The sequence below is a fragment of the Scaptodrosophila lebanonensis genome, unplaced genomic scaffold (assembly GCF_003285725.1).
Source record: "Scaptodrosophila lebanonensis strain 11010-0011.00,11010-0021.00 unplaced genomic scaffold, SlebRS2 tig00000072-arrow-pilon, whole genome shotgun sequence".
Classification (NCBI taxonomy): Eukaryota; Metazoa; Arthropoda; class Insecta; order Diptera; family Drosophilidae; genus Scaptodrosophila; species Scaptodrosophila lebanonensis.
The window spans coordinates 5,460,147-5,478,999 of NW_022060558.1; the positions used below are offsets into that span (position 1 = coordinate 5,460,147).

Below are 18,853 nucleotides of genomic sequence, written 5' to 3' on the forward strand. Positions count from 1 at the left end.
ATACAAAATACTTGTATTTATTATTGTTAAGTGAAAAGTGCATGGAATTGGGTGCAATAGGTATTCAGTAATAAGAGTTTTTCGCATATCGATGAATTATTTGTTCAAAACACAAGTATGTGCATACATATGTACATATGTACATACATATGTATGTGAAATATGTGCGGAGGCAGCATTACAGCATCTAGACAGAGAAGAAGCGCGCCATCCACACGAAGTTGAAAGGAATCCAGAATCAAAGTTAAACCAATACGAAGGCAAGGCCAAAACGATGTCGCAGAGCCGAAGCCGAACCCGATTGCGACGAAGAGCAGCGGACGATGATGGTGATGGCGTTGGCGTTGGCGACCGTGATGGCTGCTGCTGATGCTGCCGCTGCAGTCGACGAATTCAACTCAAACACGACGGTTTAAGCGGACACGGAAAGCGGCACCCTCAGCTCGATGCACGGTCAGTAGATGGCGTCGGGCACGGCCTGTGACTGTTACTGCTACTTGGTGTTTGTTGCTTGTTGTTCTTGTGGTTGCAGTCGTTTGTTATTGTCTCTGTTGCTGCTGCTCTTGAATGCAGCTCACGAAGCAAGTGATTGTTTAGCCTACGCGTGTGATTTGCAGAGAAATACAAATATTGTACCAGGGATATTCGATGACATAAACTAAGAGTGCTCGGATCTTGGACTTTAAATAACGCCAGAGTGTGCTTGCGTGGTCTCAGCGAAGGTCGATCAGTAGTCAGGCCACGGTTGTTTTTGTTTATTCGTTTTTTGTTGTGGCTGCAAAATTGCATATTTCCCTTATCGGGGGTAGACGGAAGGCCACCTGACCCTGGTCGCAATAATGTGCGATGTGCGGTTTAATTAAACCATTTGTTAATTGGCTTTATAAAGAGACACTATACCGGGCACTATGCTATTTGCAGTCCCAATTTAATTCATATCTTTTAGGGAACCAGTATATAGGCAGTGTTTAAATCCCGCCCACTTAACAACAGCCAAACCATCAGAGTTGGCACCGAATAGTGCTGATTTGGTTTGGCGTTCAATTTAAAGTATTCAAAATTAAATTGAAACTGAAAGCGATGCATTTGTACTACAAGTATATACGGGTACGCAAAAAAGTTGACGCTCGCGCCTCCCTGGCGTACCTCGCCAAGCGCATTGCAATCATAAAACCAATTTGAAAACAATTTTGGAAAGTTTCCTAAATATGTGTGTGTGTGTGGTAGTCGGGCACGCGTATTAACTATATCTAAACAGAGCTAAGCTGGGCGTGGCATACTATATGCAGTCAACTTCCCAATTCGCAACACTGACATGCCGCGCGCGTTTCTGGGACAAGCAGCTAACAAAAGGTGCAAAAGCGCATGCATGCAGAAGTGCGAAAACTTTTCAGAAAAGTAACCGTCGCAGCAATGACTCAAGGACGGAGAAGTTGGGAAATATTAAAACAATAGTCTATTGTGATATGTATGAATAAAATATATGATAGGGTTCCCAAAAATGTCGATACTGATGGATATTGGATTTCAAGTGGACCTCTTCTGGAAGCTATTGGATAAAAGTCGTACATCCAAAATGCATTTGAAAGACCATATTATACTTTACGCAGTTATCAACAACTCATTACAGAAACATAAAATTCAAGCGGAATGTGTATATTTTTACCTCCCGAAACTAGGAAAAACATTTTGAAAAAGTTTTTCAAATCAAGATGATTAGCTTTATTTTATTGAACATACTTTTGTATAATATTCAGTCTGAATTTGCCACATTTTATTGTGGTGGGCGGAAATAGTGTGCAGTTGTTTTTTAACATTAACATCAGGTTCTGCTTTACAATATTTGTAGAAATAAATATATATATATATATATATATATATATTATATTTAGTATAAATCCAATTAAACTATAAATATTGGCTGAACCTAACTTTTTAGTGACAGGTGCTTTTGCCTTTAAATTTGGCTTGAATGTTTCAGTTAGAATTCAATTGAAAGGGCTTAAAATATAGTCCGGAAGAATATACTTGAGGAACAGAAATCTTTAAGAAACTAAAGCCCTTCTCCCTTTTTAATAGTTTACAGCTTGTCACGAGGATATGCCATCAACAATATGACCCCCTTTTCTCACGTCCATTCATGGTCGTAGTTTTAGGGCCAAACATCTGGCCTACTACTTTTTTGTTCACAAGCATCCATTACTCTGTTTAGGTCTCAAACGAATCTCGTTGGATGGTCTCAACATTTTAATGACTGCCCCTGCTTCTTTTTGCTTCTTTATATTTCGCTTCTTTTTCGTTGTTAGATTTGGCTGAGGAGAAAAAATCAATATACTTGTAGTTTCAAGAAGAAGAAATTTAAAGTAGTTGGTGTTAATACCATTGTCTGCCCATCGTGCATCGCCTATCTCCTCAAGTACTGGGTAATAGTGAATTATATGCAAGTAAAAGTAATGTATTTACAGGAATGGAGAAGTACTATTAACTACAAGACTTTTATGTAGTGTGACGAAAAGAGATCTTTTTATTCTGCCCTTTTGATGTACGAGTATCTCTTTAAATAATTCAAGTCATGGAATCAGATTTAATATGGTCTTAAATTTAATAATTAAAAAAAAATCTGATTCCAGATTTCATAGATTTAATTCTTTGTGTGCAATTTTGAACTACGAAGAACATGGTTACCACATTTTGACCAGCACTGAGTTCAATCGAGCACCTATTTTTCATCTCTCTCTTGTGTTTTATGCGGAGCTTTGAAAAATAGATTTATTGAAATGTTGGACATGTCGAAAATTCTATGGAAATTGCAAATGTTTTATAAATAAATTGCAGCCACAGCCAGGCAGACAAACAACCTTGGCCGTTAGAACATATTTTCGAATATAAAACACAATATAAATAAAAACCATTAAAAGTAAATAACGACACATAGAGAATAAAGAGTAAACAACCAAAAGGGGCTAAAAATTAATCAAAAAACCGCAACAAAAACAAAAGCCCAGAGAGACGGACGAGGAGAACTACACAAAAGCCAAATTGCAATTTTAGTGAAAGTGCGCTCGTTTGTTTTTTGTGCATACGTGTGTGCGTGCGAGCGTGTGAGCATTCCAGCAAAGGTCACAATTTATACGAAAATGTCGCGTGTCAACCAGGAGGAGATGCAAACAAAAGCAGCTGCCCCCTCACACACACAATCCTCAAGCAGAGCATCAGCTGCAGGTGCAGTACCTGGCAGGGTTGGAGGTCGCCAGATGATGGCATTACTCGTTGCGGCCATTTTGTTATGTGGCGGTTGGATTGGCGTTGCCGATGGCCTCAAGTGCCACATGTGTGGTCAGTACAATGAGGGTGTGGGCTCTATAACGCCCTGCCTCAACTACACCAAGGATATTGCACACCTCTATCTGAAGGAGTGCACCAAGAAGAGCGAGAAGTTCTGTGTGGTAAGTCCCAGTCGCTTTAACAATCTCATTAAGTGAAATGGGTCTACAAATATGCATGTCTTCATTCTACGACTGACAAGCCCCCATTAACTGGCTGGTCTGATATTGGCTGCTTAGTCGCAAATAAAAAACCAAAGATATTGAATCGTTGCATTCATTCATTTATACACCCATTCATTTCCTTTCATTGCTCCTCATTGTTTCTGCTGCTATATTGTTGTTGTTCTTGTTGTTGTTGTTTTTGTTTTTGTACTCTAGGGTATATGTTCGTTGTAATGTTGAGATGGACAAACAGAGCGCGTCTTTCGACAGTTTGCCCATCGATGACTTTTCGAGTTGATGTTTCCATTTTATTGTTATGGCCATGTTGTTGTTATTTTCTGTTCCTTTTTTGTGTCGTCATGTATTCTGCATTTGTGCGTGTGTGTGCGTGCTCCCATTGTATTGGCAATATATCCTGTTTGAACTGGACGCTCTGACAGTTTCATGTTGCCACTTTTTGTTGTCATCGTCGGGCTAAAGATAAATTGGTTATAAAAGCAAAGTAAATAGTTGGCTCTGCTTGCATGGACACTCTGTGTTTATTACGGATGTAACGACATCTACGATATTGTTTTCTTTCAAAATAGCGCTTGTGCTCTAATCAGCATTCATGCTGTAAGTTGAACTAAGCAAACAAGGGATTGTCAAGTCGAGAGCAAATAGAAAAATTCATTGTCTTAATGTGGTTTTTATTGTACGCAGGCGGGCTAAGCAAAACAACACAATTTTGTTGGCAAAATTGGCTGGGGAACCAATAAAAGCTATGAAACGGAAGCCCTTTGTACAGAAGATCTCCAAATAAAATGATTTGATAATCCTTCTTAGATCCTGGGGCTAAGAGCAAACAGTCATTTTCCGATCAAATCTAAGTAATATGATATTGAATGATGAAAACGAGACGCCCATAACTCAATTCCGAATATTTTAAATACTGAAGTATGTATTTCTGGGATGGTCATTCATTTTTCATGGTCCACTGCATGCAATGCATGCGCGTATAACGTATGATGACTCGTAAAAAAAATTGTGTTTTAGCTTCTCCAAAACACACCAAAATGGACATAAATAGAATGTAATAAAAGAAAGCAAGTCAGTCCCAAATAAACTTTCTTACTGTACAAATGTACGACGTCCGTTCCGCCTTTCAACACAAACTATATGTGTACAAAAAATACCCCTAAATTCGCTTATAACTTTCAAAATATTTATTTATTCATCAGAATAATTATAATATCCATTAAAATAGTGCCTTTGGATGCAATACACATATGTCAACAACTTTCACAATCCTCGAAGCAGCCCAAAACATAATTTTCTGGAATGCCCCTGACTACCTTTCTATATATTATTTGAATCCCTCAAACATGTCAAATCGGTGTCCCAGAGGTGCTGTTTTTTAATTTATCAAATGGTTAGAAGACCTGCGGAGGTAAATCACGCAAGATCGGCGAAAAGGTCAGGAAGAACTGGTGTGGTACAGAGTTTTTGTGGAAGTAAACGATATTTGACTGTTCTAAGAGAAATTGACTTGACTGACCCATTAGAAATATCAAAAGCATTAGCAATGTCTTTAGTTGTTCTCGACCCACCATGGAAATTGTATGCCATTCATAAATATACATATATTTTGACATAGTCGAAGGGGTTTTACAATAATCTGAACAATCCGGGTTCAAAAATTACATTCTTCACAGAAAATTTAACCAAACTGTTTTGTTGAATTAATTCGGATATAGTAAGAATCGAAAAAATTAGTGTTATGCTGTGAACATCTAGAAAACCAAAGCCCAAAATTGGAGGAAATGAAGTGGGCTTTTGTAAACAAATATATTTTCTTTGCAAAACAGCATACAGTATAAATAAATAAAATAATCTATAATAAAAATAAATGCTATAATAAGCGTCATAGAGGAGTTCACATTTTCAAGTAATTTATTATCCAACAGGATCAGACCTTAAAGTAAGCGCCGCGATATCTTCCCGCATCCTAATAAGCATGTCCATAAGTAGGAGAATAAATAAAGTGTATGCTTATACATAATGATATGTATGTATGTATGTGTTGTTATGTAACAGCCTTTACTGATATACATAATACACAAAAAAGATTACAAATGCACCCTCTAGTCCTCCACAACACAAGAGTTTCCTCTTGAAATTACTTTATTCATATTTATGATTATTATTGCCAAATGTGGGGGGGGGGGGCATAAGCAATATGGTGCTTAAATACTTATATGCTGAGGCATCAATAATTTACTAGGATTAGTCAGAGTCCTTGTGGCCCCCAGCGCCATATTGTGATTTTATGGTGAGGTGGTGACAAACATATATAGATTCAAGTCATGGCTGCATTGTTGATGATCGGCACTTGAGCTGTTCGTAGTAGACGCTTACAACATCATCATAAATAAAACAAATATGTGTAAGTGCTTCTCCGAAGCTTGCTCTTCATTGGTTATGCAAATCAGTCACTTGCATACTAATACATAATACAATAGTATATCGCACTGTGTGATATTTTAACAATCTGTGAGACACAATTTAATCGTGGACCAGTAGATAGAGCGATGTCCGTTTCTTGATAATTTCATTTCATGATTTTGAGACCATTAACTTATATTAATTTTAACAAATGGGGGCGTGGAGAGGCTAATGGGTTGACTAGTTAAAAGGTTACAAAAATGTACCAACAAAGAAATAAGTGTATTACAAAGATTAACCAAACTTAATCGAGCCTGACCCTTGTTTACGAGCTTTGAGTTTATTTGATTAATTAGCGCTGCTAGCTACTGCGACTCTCGTTTTTGTTCTCCTTTTGGAACTATTGTACATTGTATGTGAAAAAGAAGGTGAACTACTAATTGTCAACTTGATAAAAATTTAATTTGCTCACCAGTTTACAGGAATTTCGGCAAAAATGCAAACGATTTTGAATCGATACTTACAGGACAATCAGTAAATCTGACCAGATTTCATTTTCTTATTCTTCCATTTCAAAAGTACCTTATGAATGCGGTTCATGAAATCAAAAGTAAATACACAAGTTGAAATTAAAGTGCGTGATGTTTGCTAAAAAATAAATTGATTTGTAAGCAGCGGTTTTTATTTAATTTAACAGTTAAAAGTGTTTATAAATTAATTCAAAGATTGTGAGCGCCCATATGCTTTAACTGATTTATTTACTATATATGTATGTACCACATAATTCATTAGTCCCTAGTATCTATTGCAAGTCATTGCCCGGCACATTTGTTAAATCGTATATTTTTGTGTTCTCTTCCCTTAACTAATTTTTAAATAAATTGTGTAGGAATTACTTAAAAGTTGTTACGTTATTCGTTACCAATTGCAAATTTTATGTGTTATTTAACTCTTCAACTGAAAGGTGCAAAATAAATAGTAAGTAAGTGCTCAGCAGAACGTTATACTTTGTTAATGACCGAAACATGTAATATTTTTCAGTTAAAAATTTTCCACAAAAATATGTCAAGAACGCTGTAAAAACAAAGTTTGCTCATCTACACTACCGCAAGAACTTTATGTCAACATTTCAGCTTTTTAGCTCTTCCAGTCAATCAGACAGCCACGACAAACTGCTTTATATTAGTAAAGTTATCTTTAGGAGGAATTGTTCTTACGTATCTATAAATAGCTTTATCCTGACATTTGGTCAAGAGGCTTACTTGGAACACCCATATACATAAATGAGAATTGGAAGCAGATACAATTAAAAACCAAAAAGACGCATTCCATTGGTTTTTTTTTGTAACCAACTTTGATATTTACAGTGACTTAAAGGTACACTCTCTTATAGATAGTATTACCACAGCCTCTCGAAGGCATTTTTTAAATTAAATAAAACCACACACAGCTGACAAACAGCTAAAAACCATTTTTATATGGGTCGTTATGCACAATATATATGTGATTTAATAAAATAAACATAAACCCTTGGTTTTCACTGATTTTGGAGATAACGAACCAATTACCTATTTTTGCATATGATTAATGTATTTTTTTACACGGGTTTTGTACATGACTTTTTCTGGAAGAAATCTACCGTGTAAAAACAGAATTAGGTGTATTGGTAGGACTCGCTGGAACAAAATCAATACTGCCATGTTAAAAAAATATTATATTATATATGATGCCCTTACCTAAAAGTACCAGAGCAGAGTTTTATTGAAGTTATATTCCGTAAAAAAAGTATTTAACGTGTACTTCTTACGACACTATTATGCGAGGATATGGCGGAATCCCACTGTGCTGCGATATATACATGTGTATTTGTACATATGTACATATATACAAGTATATATACAGCCGCTGATTGTAGAAGTGCTTTGTTATGCGTGGCGTATATGCAATGTTTGTGCCAACTTGAGAGACAAACTGCAAACTTATGCCAACTGTTCGCCGCTGTTGCCAATTTCAATTAGTTTTCCACAGCACTTTGCGGCACTTTGCTGCTGTTGCACATTCGCAGCACGTGCAGCCGACTGACTACCCACATGTTTATGTGGCAGCATAGCTGTTGTCCAATTTGCGTATAAATTTTGCAATACTCTGTACTTGTGTGTGTGTGTGTGTGGTGTCTGTGTTATTCTCTAGTGTGTTCATGGGCGAGCACTTAACGAATTGCAACGGGAGCAACATTGATTGTAGGCAGGGTTGCCTGTGGCTGCTGTTGGCGCTTTGGTAATCATTAAATATTTAACACCTACTTGCCATGCGCAGCGGCCAATGGTCGAATGAGTGTGCCTAACTGTTAGTTCCCTAAAGTTCGGCGGGCTACATACGATACTATCTCTAGGGCAGTAAGCACTAAGCAGCTGAGCTGAGCTGATACACGTATGCCACCGGGATAATCCAGAATAGGTATCTAAAGAAATAGAGGTGTGTAAAACCTTAGCTTAGAAGGACAATTAATTTGCACACAAGTAATTCGGTTTTTCAAAAATATAGTTTCCCACTGAGCAAACCTCGTTTAATTTAGTTTTTAGAGCCTACTTGCGAAAAAGGCAAATTTGTGTGCACATTTGTCCATGATTACTATTCCAATAGTTTTCCAATTGCGAGTAGTACCGGGATAGTTTAATAGCAGAATATCGTGGATTGATTGATTACCTTTTTTTTTAACGAAATCAACCTTTGGATCCACACACTTCTTCGTGAACTTCTTAATTTTTTGTAACCCTCCAAAATCATGTCAGCTGCTTCAGAAAAGAATTCTAGAAGCAAGGAAAAGTGGTTGGACTCAAAATCTGGAGGTGAAGGTGGTAACAATTCGAAGGGCAAGTCATTCATTTAGGCATTCGCGCCTTGCATGAATTTCCTAAGTTGTGTAAATTCCGTTCAGCCATCGTCCATCAATTTTCTTAAAGAGAGTTGTTTGACAGGTTGACGTATTGCAGATACTTGCACAAATAATTACATTAATATTCTGCTGCTCATTAAATTCGTTTGATGCGAAGCTTTTTCAAGATTCAGACTCACCTTTATCGCCATCAATCTTAGTGAAGCTTCTGGGCGAGCTTCTTTAGAGGCACAGAATTATTTATTTAAAAAATTAGCTGTTGTTCAATATATTGGCCCTGCTAGACCGAGACTATCCGTGAGCCGAGCTATATAAAACGCACCTCCACAATGCATGAATCACGAACCAGTACTAATGGAAGTGTCAAATTTCTTTTGCACCAAAGGTGTCAATATGTTTTAATGTGTGTGTGTGTGTGTGTGTATGTATTTTGTGCTTCCACACAAACCAAATTGTTATTGTGTGGCGCTCGTCTCGCTCGTTTACTTGCCACGCCCATCGCCCGCGTAATTCACTTTCAATTTCCCCCCATAACTGTCTTCCCTCCTTCCCTCCTTTCATAATTTCGAATATATTGGTGCACCATCGCGCTTCCAACGCAAAATTTGATTTGATTTCGCGCTCGCCACTGGCAGCGTTTTTTGTTGCAGTTCTTTGGACAAATTGCAAATAATTGCAATTGGCAGCCTGGTGCACCCAAACGGCAATATAATTTATGACGAAGGTGATGCTGTCGCTGTCGCTATTTGTATTTCTACTGCAATTTTTTGTACGAATTTTTGTAAATGCTTTTGAATTATTTATGCAAATTTCGCCCTAGGTATCGCGAGTTTCGTGTTTGTTAAAATATTCGAGTTTTATGGCATTAATTTTCCTGTTATTCCGCTTACCATTTTTCCCCATGCCATTTCCGAGATGTAAAAAATGGTATGTAAATTACGATTATTTAAATACGAATATATGTGCACATATGTAAGAGATTTTGTTGAAGTGTCAATTATTTGTATGGGGAATTATATTTCAAGTGTCAATTTCGTAGCTATTTGAGGCTATTATTACAGTGCAATCGGAGCACATTAATTCGTTTTTTAAATTGTCGCATTATGCAAACAACAACCATCACTAATAGAGTGGCATGTGTGAATTAATTGTCACAAATTGCCAACGGACCATTAAAACTCATTTTATTGAAACGATAAATAAATAAAATGTGTAAATAAAACAACACAAATGGGAAATTGACAATGTGTATAATTTACTATATATATCTTGGTCTTTTATCAATCAGCTATTATCAGAAATGTATTTTTTCTAGCGACGCCAGAATGTTTTGGTAGCTTAACACAATCATATTATTTGTTAAAAAATAAAATATATTTGATAAGCAGTCGTGACATAATTCAGCATAAAACTTTTCGCTGGCTTCACCCCATTTTGGAAAGATTTTGAAAAGCCTGGAAAAACTCTCTTAGTCCTTAATAGGCAGCCATAGTACAATTATCATTCATTCACTATCTCCAACAAACGGATAAATGTTTATTCTAATATTATATGTGAAGAAGACTTTTTTCGTGATTTCCCTGGAGTTTTCTTGGTACTTGTAAGAAAATACTTCGATAAAAGAAAACACGATTTAGCATCATTTAAAATGATTTTTAATAATATTATCAATAAATCGGCTGCAGGATGAACTATAGATGAGCTCATTCATTCCGCTTCATGTAAATTGAAAGTAAACAATTTTACACTACTGGTTTGCTGACAGGTAATTTTCATTCTAGTGCTGACGTGTTTGGGTCAAGTTCAAGCTTAGTCATAATGGATCAGGTTGTTAATAATAGATTCTAACTCCAAATTATACTTGCACTGATGTTCATATTCATATTTCAGATGCAAAGATATTGTTCTAAGCTCTGATTTTTTTTATATAAGGCTAGCTTTAGGCAACATTTTGTATTTTTAGGCAAATAAAGCACATATACATACATAAAAAAAGCAGACACGAAAATAAACATCAGTTCTAATTTGCATCGTTTGCTTAGTTTGAAAATTAGAGCAGTAAAAAAATGTTAAGTCCATAAAAAGGTTTTTTGGTTATGACACATAAATTGGACTCGGCAGTTATTCCATTTCGCTTATTTCGTTGCATATTTCAAAAAAAACGGACATTAAATAAATTAAAAAATAAAAATAAACTTTGTATTAATGCAGTAATAGAAGATATAATTTTTTTGAATAACTAATAGCCTATCTTTTAATATGTAGTTCAAAATTGATTTTCTAATAAGTTATCCATTTTTTATTTGTTTGTGCTTTCTGAATGTTGTATTTCTAGAGTGTCGTATTATATATTTATTAAATGAATGTGGATTACATATAATATGGATTCTCTGTTTAAACAAAGAACAAATTTATTACGGTTTGCCTGGCCTAGCTTTGGTTGGCCTTAGTGAAGCAGTTGTCAGTTGGACATGGATAACCATTCATCTCACAGCTTCTAGTCTCATTTATGGATAAAAACACATTTTTGTTAGCGTACACAAGGCAAATGAAGCGGATAAATGCAGATATAATTATTGCTTCAATTTGGCTTATTTCTTTACTTTGGTGGCTCAAGAAATTGTTGACCAACACAAAGAGCCACCAAAACGATTAAGAGCAATACAGCTGCTATGTAAGGACATTAAAGAAGCACTTTGGCAGTTCCCCAAAAGGTATTTCGAAAGCACTCACACAGGCGTTATATACAAATATCTGTGGTGCCCATCTGTCTCTCCTATCTGTCTGGCCGGTGCTTCCGCCACTGCGGCCACTTCATTTAACGCCTTGGCGCATCGCCTTGATAATTGCCATTCATTTTGATATTAACAGCATGGCACCCACTTAATTAGCGGCATAATTTATATGCGCACAAAGCAGGCAACAACTTGAAGACTGTGGTGAGGTGGTGAGCCAGAGAGCGAGGGAATAAGTGAGAGAACACAAAGCGAGCGAGAAAATGGCGCACTCAAGACGGACGCCCCCAAAAGTAGGCAACACAAAAATATCCTCGAACACAAAAACTTTTGTTTAAATATTAACAAACAGCATAAATGCCGATGTCGACGCCGACGCCGACGCAATTGAAGGCAGCGAGCCGAGCATTAAGTTGAAGTGTTGTTCGCATTGTTGTTGTTGTTTGTGTTGTTGTTGTTGTTGTTGTTACTGTTGTCTTGACCTGCTGTGCGAAGCTGTGTGGTTGAGTAGTTACGGTAGTACTGTTGCTCGAGCTGAGGCCATTATTTGTTTTATGCTAGTTGGGCAAAAGTTGCACGACCTTCTGCAGACCCCTTGGCGGCATAGCCGGACATGTTGTAACCGACAAATAAAAGTTCGGCCTGTTTATATTTATGAGGAAAATTTATATTCAAATTAGGCTGGCAGGCAGCATCAGGACTATTCGGCCATTTGCATTTGTTTGTGCCAGAAAGTAACTAAGTACATTGAATGCATAATTTATAATTTCAATAATGAGTTGCAAGACAGCCTTTCACACGCACACATGCACACGCACACACATACACTACGTGGCCCCGCTTAAAACAAAGGGTAGTGCCTGCCATTGTTTCTGGATCTATAGCGACTCTTAAGCACGCAAACAAATACAAGGGGCGGTAGAATAACAAATACATACTGCTTGAAAAAGTGTGACTGTGTGCGTGTGTGTGTATGTGCGTGTGTGGGTGTGTGAGCATATAACTCTTGACCTCAAGCAAAATAATGGTAGAGGAAAAAAGCAGCTTAACACCAACAATGCACAATGGGCCAAAACCTACGAACTCTGTTGAAAACGATGCTTTATATTTCAGCAAAGAAGCCATTATGGAATGGTTAAAAATAGGAGAGCCCACATACCAAGTTTTTTCAGACGGACAATTGCCGTTTTGTTTCTTGATTTGGACAAATTTGGACAAATATGTGAAGAAAAAATGAAAGGAAGCATTTGACGCAAAAATACTAACATTTTAAAATACAAGTATATTGCGGAGTAAAGGTGGAAAAAATTTACTTGCTTGACTTTCCGAGGTATCGCGCCATTTTATCAATTACAAATTTTTAATTATGAGAGTTTATATCCATTCCAAACACCAAACGCAACGAACACTTACATGTCTCAAAAAAGGGTAAAAAAGGTGTGACACATGTGTTCTTCAAGTATTCTCTCACTTCTGGCCCAGTATGCAGTGGCTAGGCACGTGATTAATTTTTTGTTGCTGGCCAACCATGCGTGCTCAGGCTGAAAAAAGGAAAAGCCATAAGTGAAAAATCTGCAGAAACAGCAGCTACAGCAACAATGGTGGTCACAAGCTTATCAGTTTTTACGGCGAACGAATCGCCACTCTCTCTTTCGTCCTTGTAACAAATGCTTCAGTGCGGCGTGTCTGTGCTCTGGATTTCTGGCTCTTAGGTAACACAAAAGCGCACAAACAAGTGCTAAATAACCATAACAACAGCAGCACCAACAACAATAAGCAGAATAGCAACTGCGTTTCAACTCAACTCTGATGTAAACATGGCCAAAGGAATGCAAATATTTTGACTTAATTTAGGTTTGTATTTTTTTCCTTCCCGCTGGCACCATTTTTCATGCATACACAAAGGAATGCTGGAAATCTAAAGCTCTTCCTTGTTGTGGTTGATGATTCTCTCGTTACCATTGCAGCTGTTGTTGTTGCAATTAGGAGTGCTTGCGCCGCACTCTCCAAATCACTTAAACAATTTTTTGCGAGCCCAAAACAGCAACACAATTTAAAGAAAAAAGTACTTGTCCTTAAGTGTTCGACGATTGGTGTGTTTTTGTAAAGCAATTTAAACGAAAACTTCTTGAAAATATAACAAAGTTCCGAGGACAAGTTGTAGTTTAGTAGAATAGATACTTTAACCCTAATACTTGTCTGCGTGAGTTAACTTAAATCTAGAATGAATCAATCTAAAATATATATAATTCAATTCTAAACCTTTTCAGTCTCACAATTTTTTGAATATTTTTAAACACTGATAGTATGTGTGGACATCTTAAAAATGTTTAAGTCTTTGAATAAAGACAACAATATAAATTCGCAATATGAGGAAATTTGTTTATACATTATTATAATTTTGTTTTTACCACAGAACCATGATATGGCTCATAATTGAAATCATCCTACTTGCTGATGATAAAAAAACCCATTTATTATCAGTTATAAAATATGTAGCTCTACTGAATTTTTATAAAAATTTTTATAATAAATGTATTGTTTTTATCACGCATGTGAATACAAATACCTTGTTCTCTTGGCCTCCCATAGGTATACCCATAATCCTAATAGCTTGATGTACATAATTCAGATCTGAAAATCCACAGCCCATATTCAAATCAAGCAGTTCGTGTTTATATCGAAAGTAGAAGTGAAGGTCAATGTAATGACTCGTCCTGAGTAATATAGTAAGCCTCCAAGCAACAGATCATATTGATAGATATTAATGATATTAATGTATGAAATAATATAAGTCAAAGAATATATTATAACATTCACATTTCGTTTGGAATTCGAAAGAAATGCTCTTAGCTGTAAAAGTTAAAGCTGTTACAGATTACATAAATAAATAAAATTGGTTTTTGTTAAAAAAAAATATGGAAATAAAATTCATTTTCAATTTAACATTTATAATCAAATGGCTGCGGTAATAATTTAATGAAGAAGTGTTTGCTTGAAAGAATTTTTTTTATTGTTTTAGCTAATGAAACCTCATCGATTTTTATACGCATTCGTAATTAGATACTTATCAGATGGCTTACAAAATATTGATCTTCTTGATAGGAAATCCAAGATACAAGTATAATGTTTTGAATTGCGAGGATGTCATCAACACTCAATACCAAAATATCGGCTCTTGGCTTTAAAAAAGAGGCTTTGTCTCAATAAGGCGTTCAAATTTTAGATTTACAAGTAAATATTTCATTGAGATTTGGCTGTTTTGGTTGCTTGCCAAGAGATAATTGCAGTAGGTACTAATACTGGTGTATAAATTTGATGTTTGATTATGGATGTGGAATCCCAATATCTCTTAATTTACAATGACTTGAAGGGTGTGTGTCATGATATCATTTTTCTAGAAAACTTTCCCCTTTATTTATTTCTAAGCCATGGTCTATGCCATTTTCACCGTTTGAAATTATTTATATTGACTATTTATCTTATTTTTCTTCCTGTCACAGTTTTCTACGTGTTGTTTTGCCGGTTTTTGTCGACGTGATCGAAAGTTTTGTACATTTTGACAATGCAGTTTTATTTGTGCAAACTCTTAGTCTCGAAAATTCAGCTGAGAAGTTGAAGTTGTTTGCACATTCAAAAATTGCTCATAAATCAAGTGTCAAAAATTTTATTAAAATCGATTAGGGTTGAAAACGTTCCAGATATTGATATGTGTGAGTTGTTGTTTTAATATCCCTGTGCGCGTAGAAATGAAGTATAGAGTTATAGTTGCGTATTGATGCTATCAGCAGGTGCTATCAATTCGATTAAGCCAATTGCTACCTTAAGCTGTAGAGGTACAATTTTTTTTAACGTAACGCGCTGGTATAAAGCTCAATAACTTTTTAAAATATAATTTCAATAATGGATACAAGCAGAATGCGGCGGAAAATTGAATAAAGTAATTTGAAAATAATATTTTGTGTTTGGAATTTTGTTTGTTGTGGCAAAAATTCCCGTGTCCCAAAACGGCAACTGCAAACAACAAATGAGCGGCGGCACTCGAAAGGGAAATCACCAAAAAATATCGTAAAAAATTATGCGTAAACTTGGAAAAAGTTTAACAGCGCCCGCGTAACGATAAAACCGAGCAACCGGGCGTATGCGTATTATACTCGTAAAGGAGCTGCCGAGAGCGAACTGGGAGCTCGTCAGTCAGTGGCTTGTTGTGGGTTTTGCTGTTGCTGTTGTTGCGTAGGAATTAAGTTGCCATTGTTTGGCATGCAACTTTTTAACAATCCAAAGCAGATTTTTTGGTTTTTGCTTTATCTGTATCAGCCGGCTGAGCGGGTAGGGCGAGGACTTTGAAACAATCGCAAAAAAGGGAAACTTTTATTACACGAAATTAAAAGCGCGATTATGCGTGTTGACGGTAACGGCAAGGAAAGGGCATGGAACCGCAAATTTAAATGCCCACGTGGCAATCAAAGTGTCAGCGCTACGTGCACGGCATAAATCGCAAAAACTTGGAGTTAAGCATTGACATTGAAGAGGATCGCTGCGTATGCCCCAAGGGTGTGCAAGCAATAAAATGCTAAACGTCAACTGCAATATGTTCGTTTGACTGACAGCTTGCGTGGGATGCAATAAAGTCATAAATAAGGTTGGCTGGCAATTTCCGCCACGGAGTGGCGTGCGACTGCAATTTCAGTTGCTGATGCTGCTTCTATGCCTTCATTTCCGGCAGCCTCTGATTGACATCGTAAATGTGTGCGCGGCCCAACAAGAAACTCAAAAATCAAGTGACTGCAAAATGTTTGCTTTCGAAAATGAAATCTAATTGATAAGCAACGGCAAAAACATTGAGTTCACTGAGTTGCTCAAACAAAAGAGCATAAGCACGCTCCGATAAGTCCTTAAGAACAAACATACACCCACCAACTCACATACTTAGACATACATGTATACAAACGAACATAACCACACGCATGGCAGAGCACTCAATTAAGAAAACAATGGCGTCACAGTTTTTGCGGCAGGTCCTCTTAATTTTTTTTTGCAGCGCTCTTTTTCCATTTTATGGCTGCCTATCTTCCTCACAATTCCAAACCAACTAACTGACTTACAGTTTGTCTTTCCCTCCCCCTTTCCTGCTCTGCCTTTGCAATTGATTTGGTTAATTCCATCTCCATGTTGTTTGTCTCTGTCTCCATGAATTTTTTGCACAAACTTTTATGACAGCTGCCCCTCCGGCTCGGACTCATTTCGTTTAACTTTCGCTCATTAGTTGGCGTCTTCAAACAAATTTGGACGCCGTTCTTGCCTTTTGTTGGATTATTTATCAGCTTGCCTGCTTTTCCATTTACGCTGAGCTTAGCAAAAAGTTTCCTCGTTTCTACTTTAACATGCTCGTAATTATTATTATTATGTATGTATAGTATTTGTTTTCCGTAATCGGCTAATGGGAAAATGGAATGTACTCGTTCCTTTTAGTTTCATATTTTATGTATATGGAGTTATATCAGATTCATCTTGATTAGCTTCCATTGCCGTTAGGCTTAGAAATAAATTTCTTTGAAACACTGTTTTCAGTAATAGAAAAAAGGCAATTATGTACTACTATCTCAGATTGATTTTTATTTAACCAGTACTGAGTAGTGTTTGTCAATATATAGTCCACAACGTTATATAAAATTAAGAGCTGTACACGAAAATTGGTTTCGTGCAATTTGATTAAGAAATTCATAAATATATTAGTAGTCGCATCGTCTCTAGCTTTGAAATAGCTAAGTCTGGAGCTCAGGCCTGATTTCTCCAAAATATAATATAAGCTGAAGCAGATTAAAAGGTGCGGCATGTTCTGCAGACTCTTCCTTCATAGTGATCATTTAATTTATACCATAGGACTAACTGCTGTACAAAACACAACAAATCGATCGAAATAAGTGTTAAGTGACAATTTTAAAATTTTACTGCGCATTATTTACTAGTTTTCGTAAATAGAATTGAGGGTTGGCATAGCTCAACGACCTAGCAGGAATCCCACAATTATTATTTGTTGCAGATTCATCTCTGGTTCGAAAACGACGCTACCATCATCGAAAAACATGATTTGAATTTAAGAATAAAATACTTGCAGTCTTAACTTCTGTAATAAGTGGGGCCTCTTATAAAAAATATCGCGTTATGGTCAAAGGGCAGGCCGATTCGCAACACAATGATTAATAACAATAACAAAAATAAAAGGTAAAACAGAATCCTTACAAATAGCGGAAAAATGTTTCACCAATAAGCAGCAACTTACATAATATTTTAATAACTACCTTTAAAGCGTGCCACTATTTAAAGCGACATCACATTTGTGAAAAAGGATCAATTGGCTTGATGCAAAGTAGAGTCGGCGACAACTTTTCGACGGCACTATCGATAAGCATGACAATAGAACAGAAAGTAGAAATAGAAAATAGTTTTCCGAACCATTTTTCTTCAGTGATCTAACAATGAAAAAAATGAATTTGCTTTATGTGTGAAATTTTAGAATTTGGAGGGTTAATACAACTCTGTTTTTTTTTGCTCGTAAACATTTATACATTTCAAAGCAACGCAGTTGACTTCGATGCTTTTTAAAGACTATATATATGTGTATACCGATGACTTGAACAGGGCCTGAACGCATGTTTACCAAAGCCGGACAAATTGCAACCGAGCGATGGTTTAGACGAGGAATAATTTGAATAAATAATTATTGTTGATTTTTTAAGATGACTTGGAATGCATTTATTTGCGTGCAATCATTAGATCTCTTTCATCCATTAAAAATTAATGCTGGTACTATCAATAGCATTCTAATTGTCGATTGTAAGTGAAGCATAGCTTAAGTACTTCTGCAACATTAGCTAAAATACAACACTCTTTTCAAGATTTGAGTTTGGGTGCAGGCTAGTGTTTAAAGCTACTCAGCTCCTGAAAAGCTGCACACGCATACACACGCAAGTTTGCGGCTACAAGAACAAAATCCTTAGCAAGAACAATAATTCATTTAAATCGGATTCTGAAATGTTGGTAACGGCCTTAGTTGCCCCTCATGCACTCAAGGCTTCCCTCAAATGCAGACACATGGTAGGTGCTGCCCCAAGACCCACACGCTCACTTAAATACATATGTACATACTAGGAGTATGTACGAGTGTATGTATGTATGTATTACGCATATGCTAAACCCAGTCGAGCTTGTTACGACCTGCAAACTATTATATCTTCTTCCTACTTCCTCCTTCAAGGCTTGTGAGTGCTTTAATATTTTCAACCGAAAATGGCAGCTGCTGCATTCAG

At 36.5% G+C, this 18,853-nt stretch overlaps 1 protein-coding gene across 1 annotated transcript in view; it reads left to right on the forward strand.

The window, feature by feature from the left end:
- Nucleotides 1-395: 395 nt before the first annotated feature.
- The window catches only part of LOC115625160, a 56,112-nt gene continuing 37,654 nt past the window's right edge, over nucleotides 396-18,853 (forward strand). The window contains exons 1-2 of the mRNA XM_030520089.1: nucleotides 396-453; nucleotides 2,836-3,446. Of these exons, the coding sequence (XP_030375949.1) occupies nucleotides 3,138-3,446 (309 nt within the window). The 5' untranslated portion in view covers nucleotides 396-453; nucleotides 2,836-3,137. The remainder of the gene's footprint in view (nucleotides 454-2,835; nucleotides 3,447-18,853) is intronic.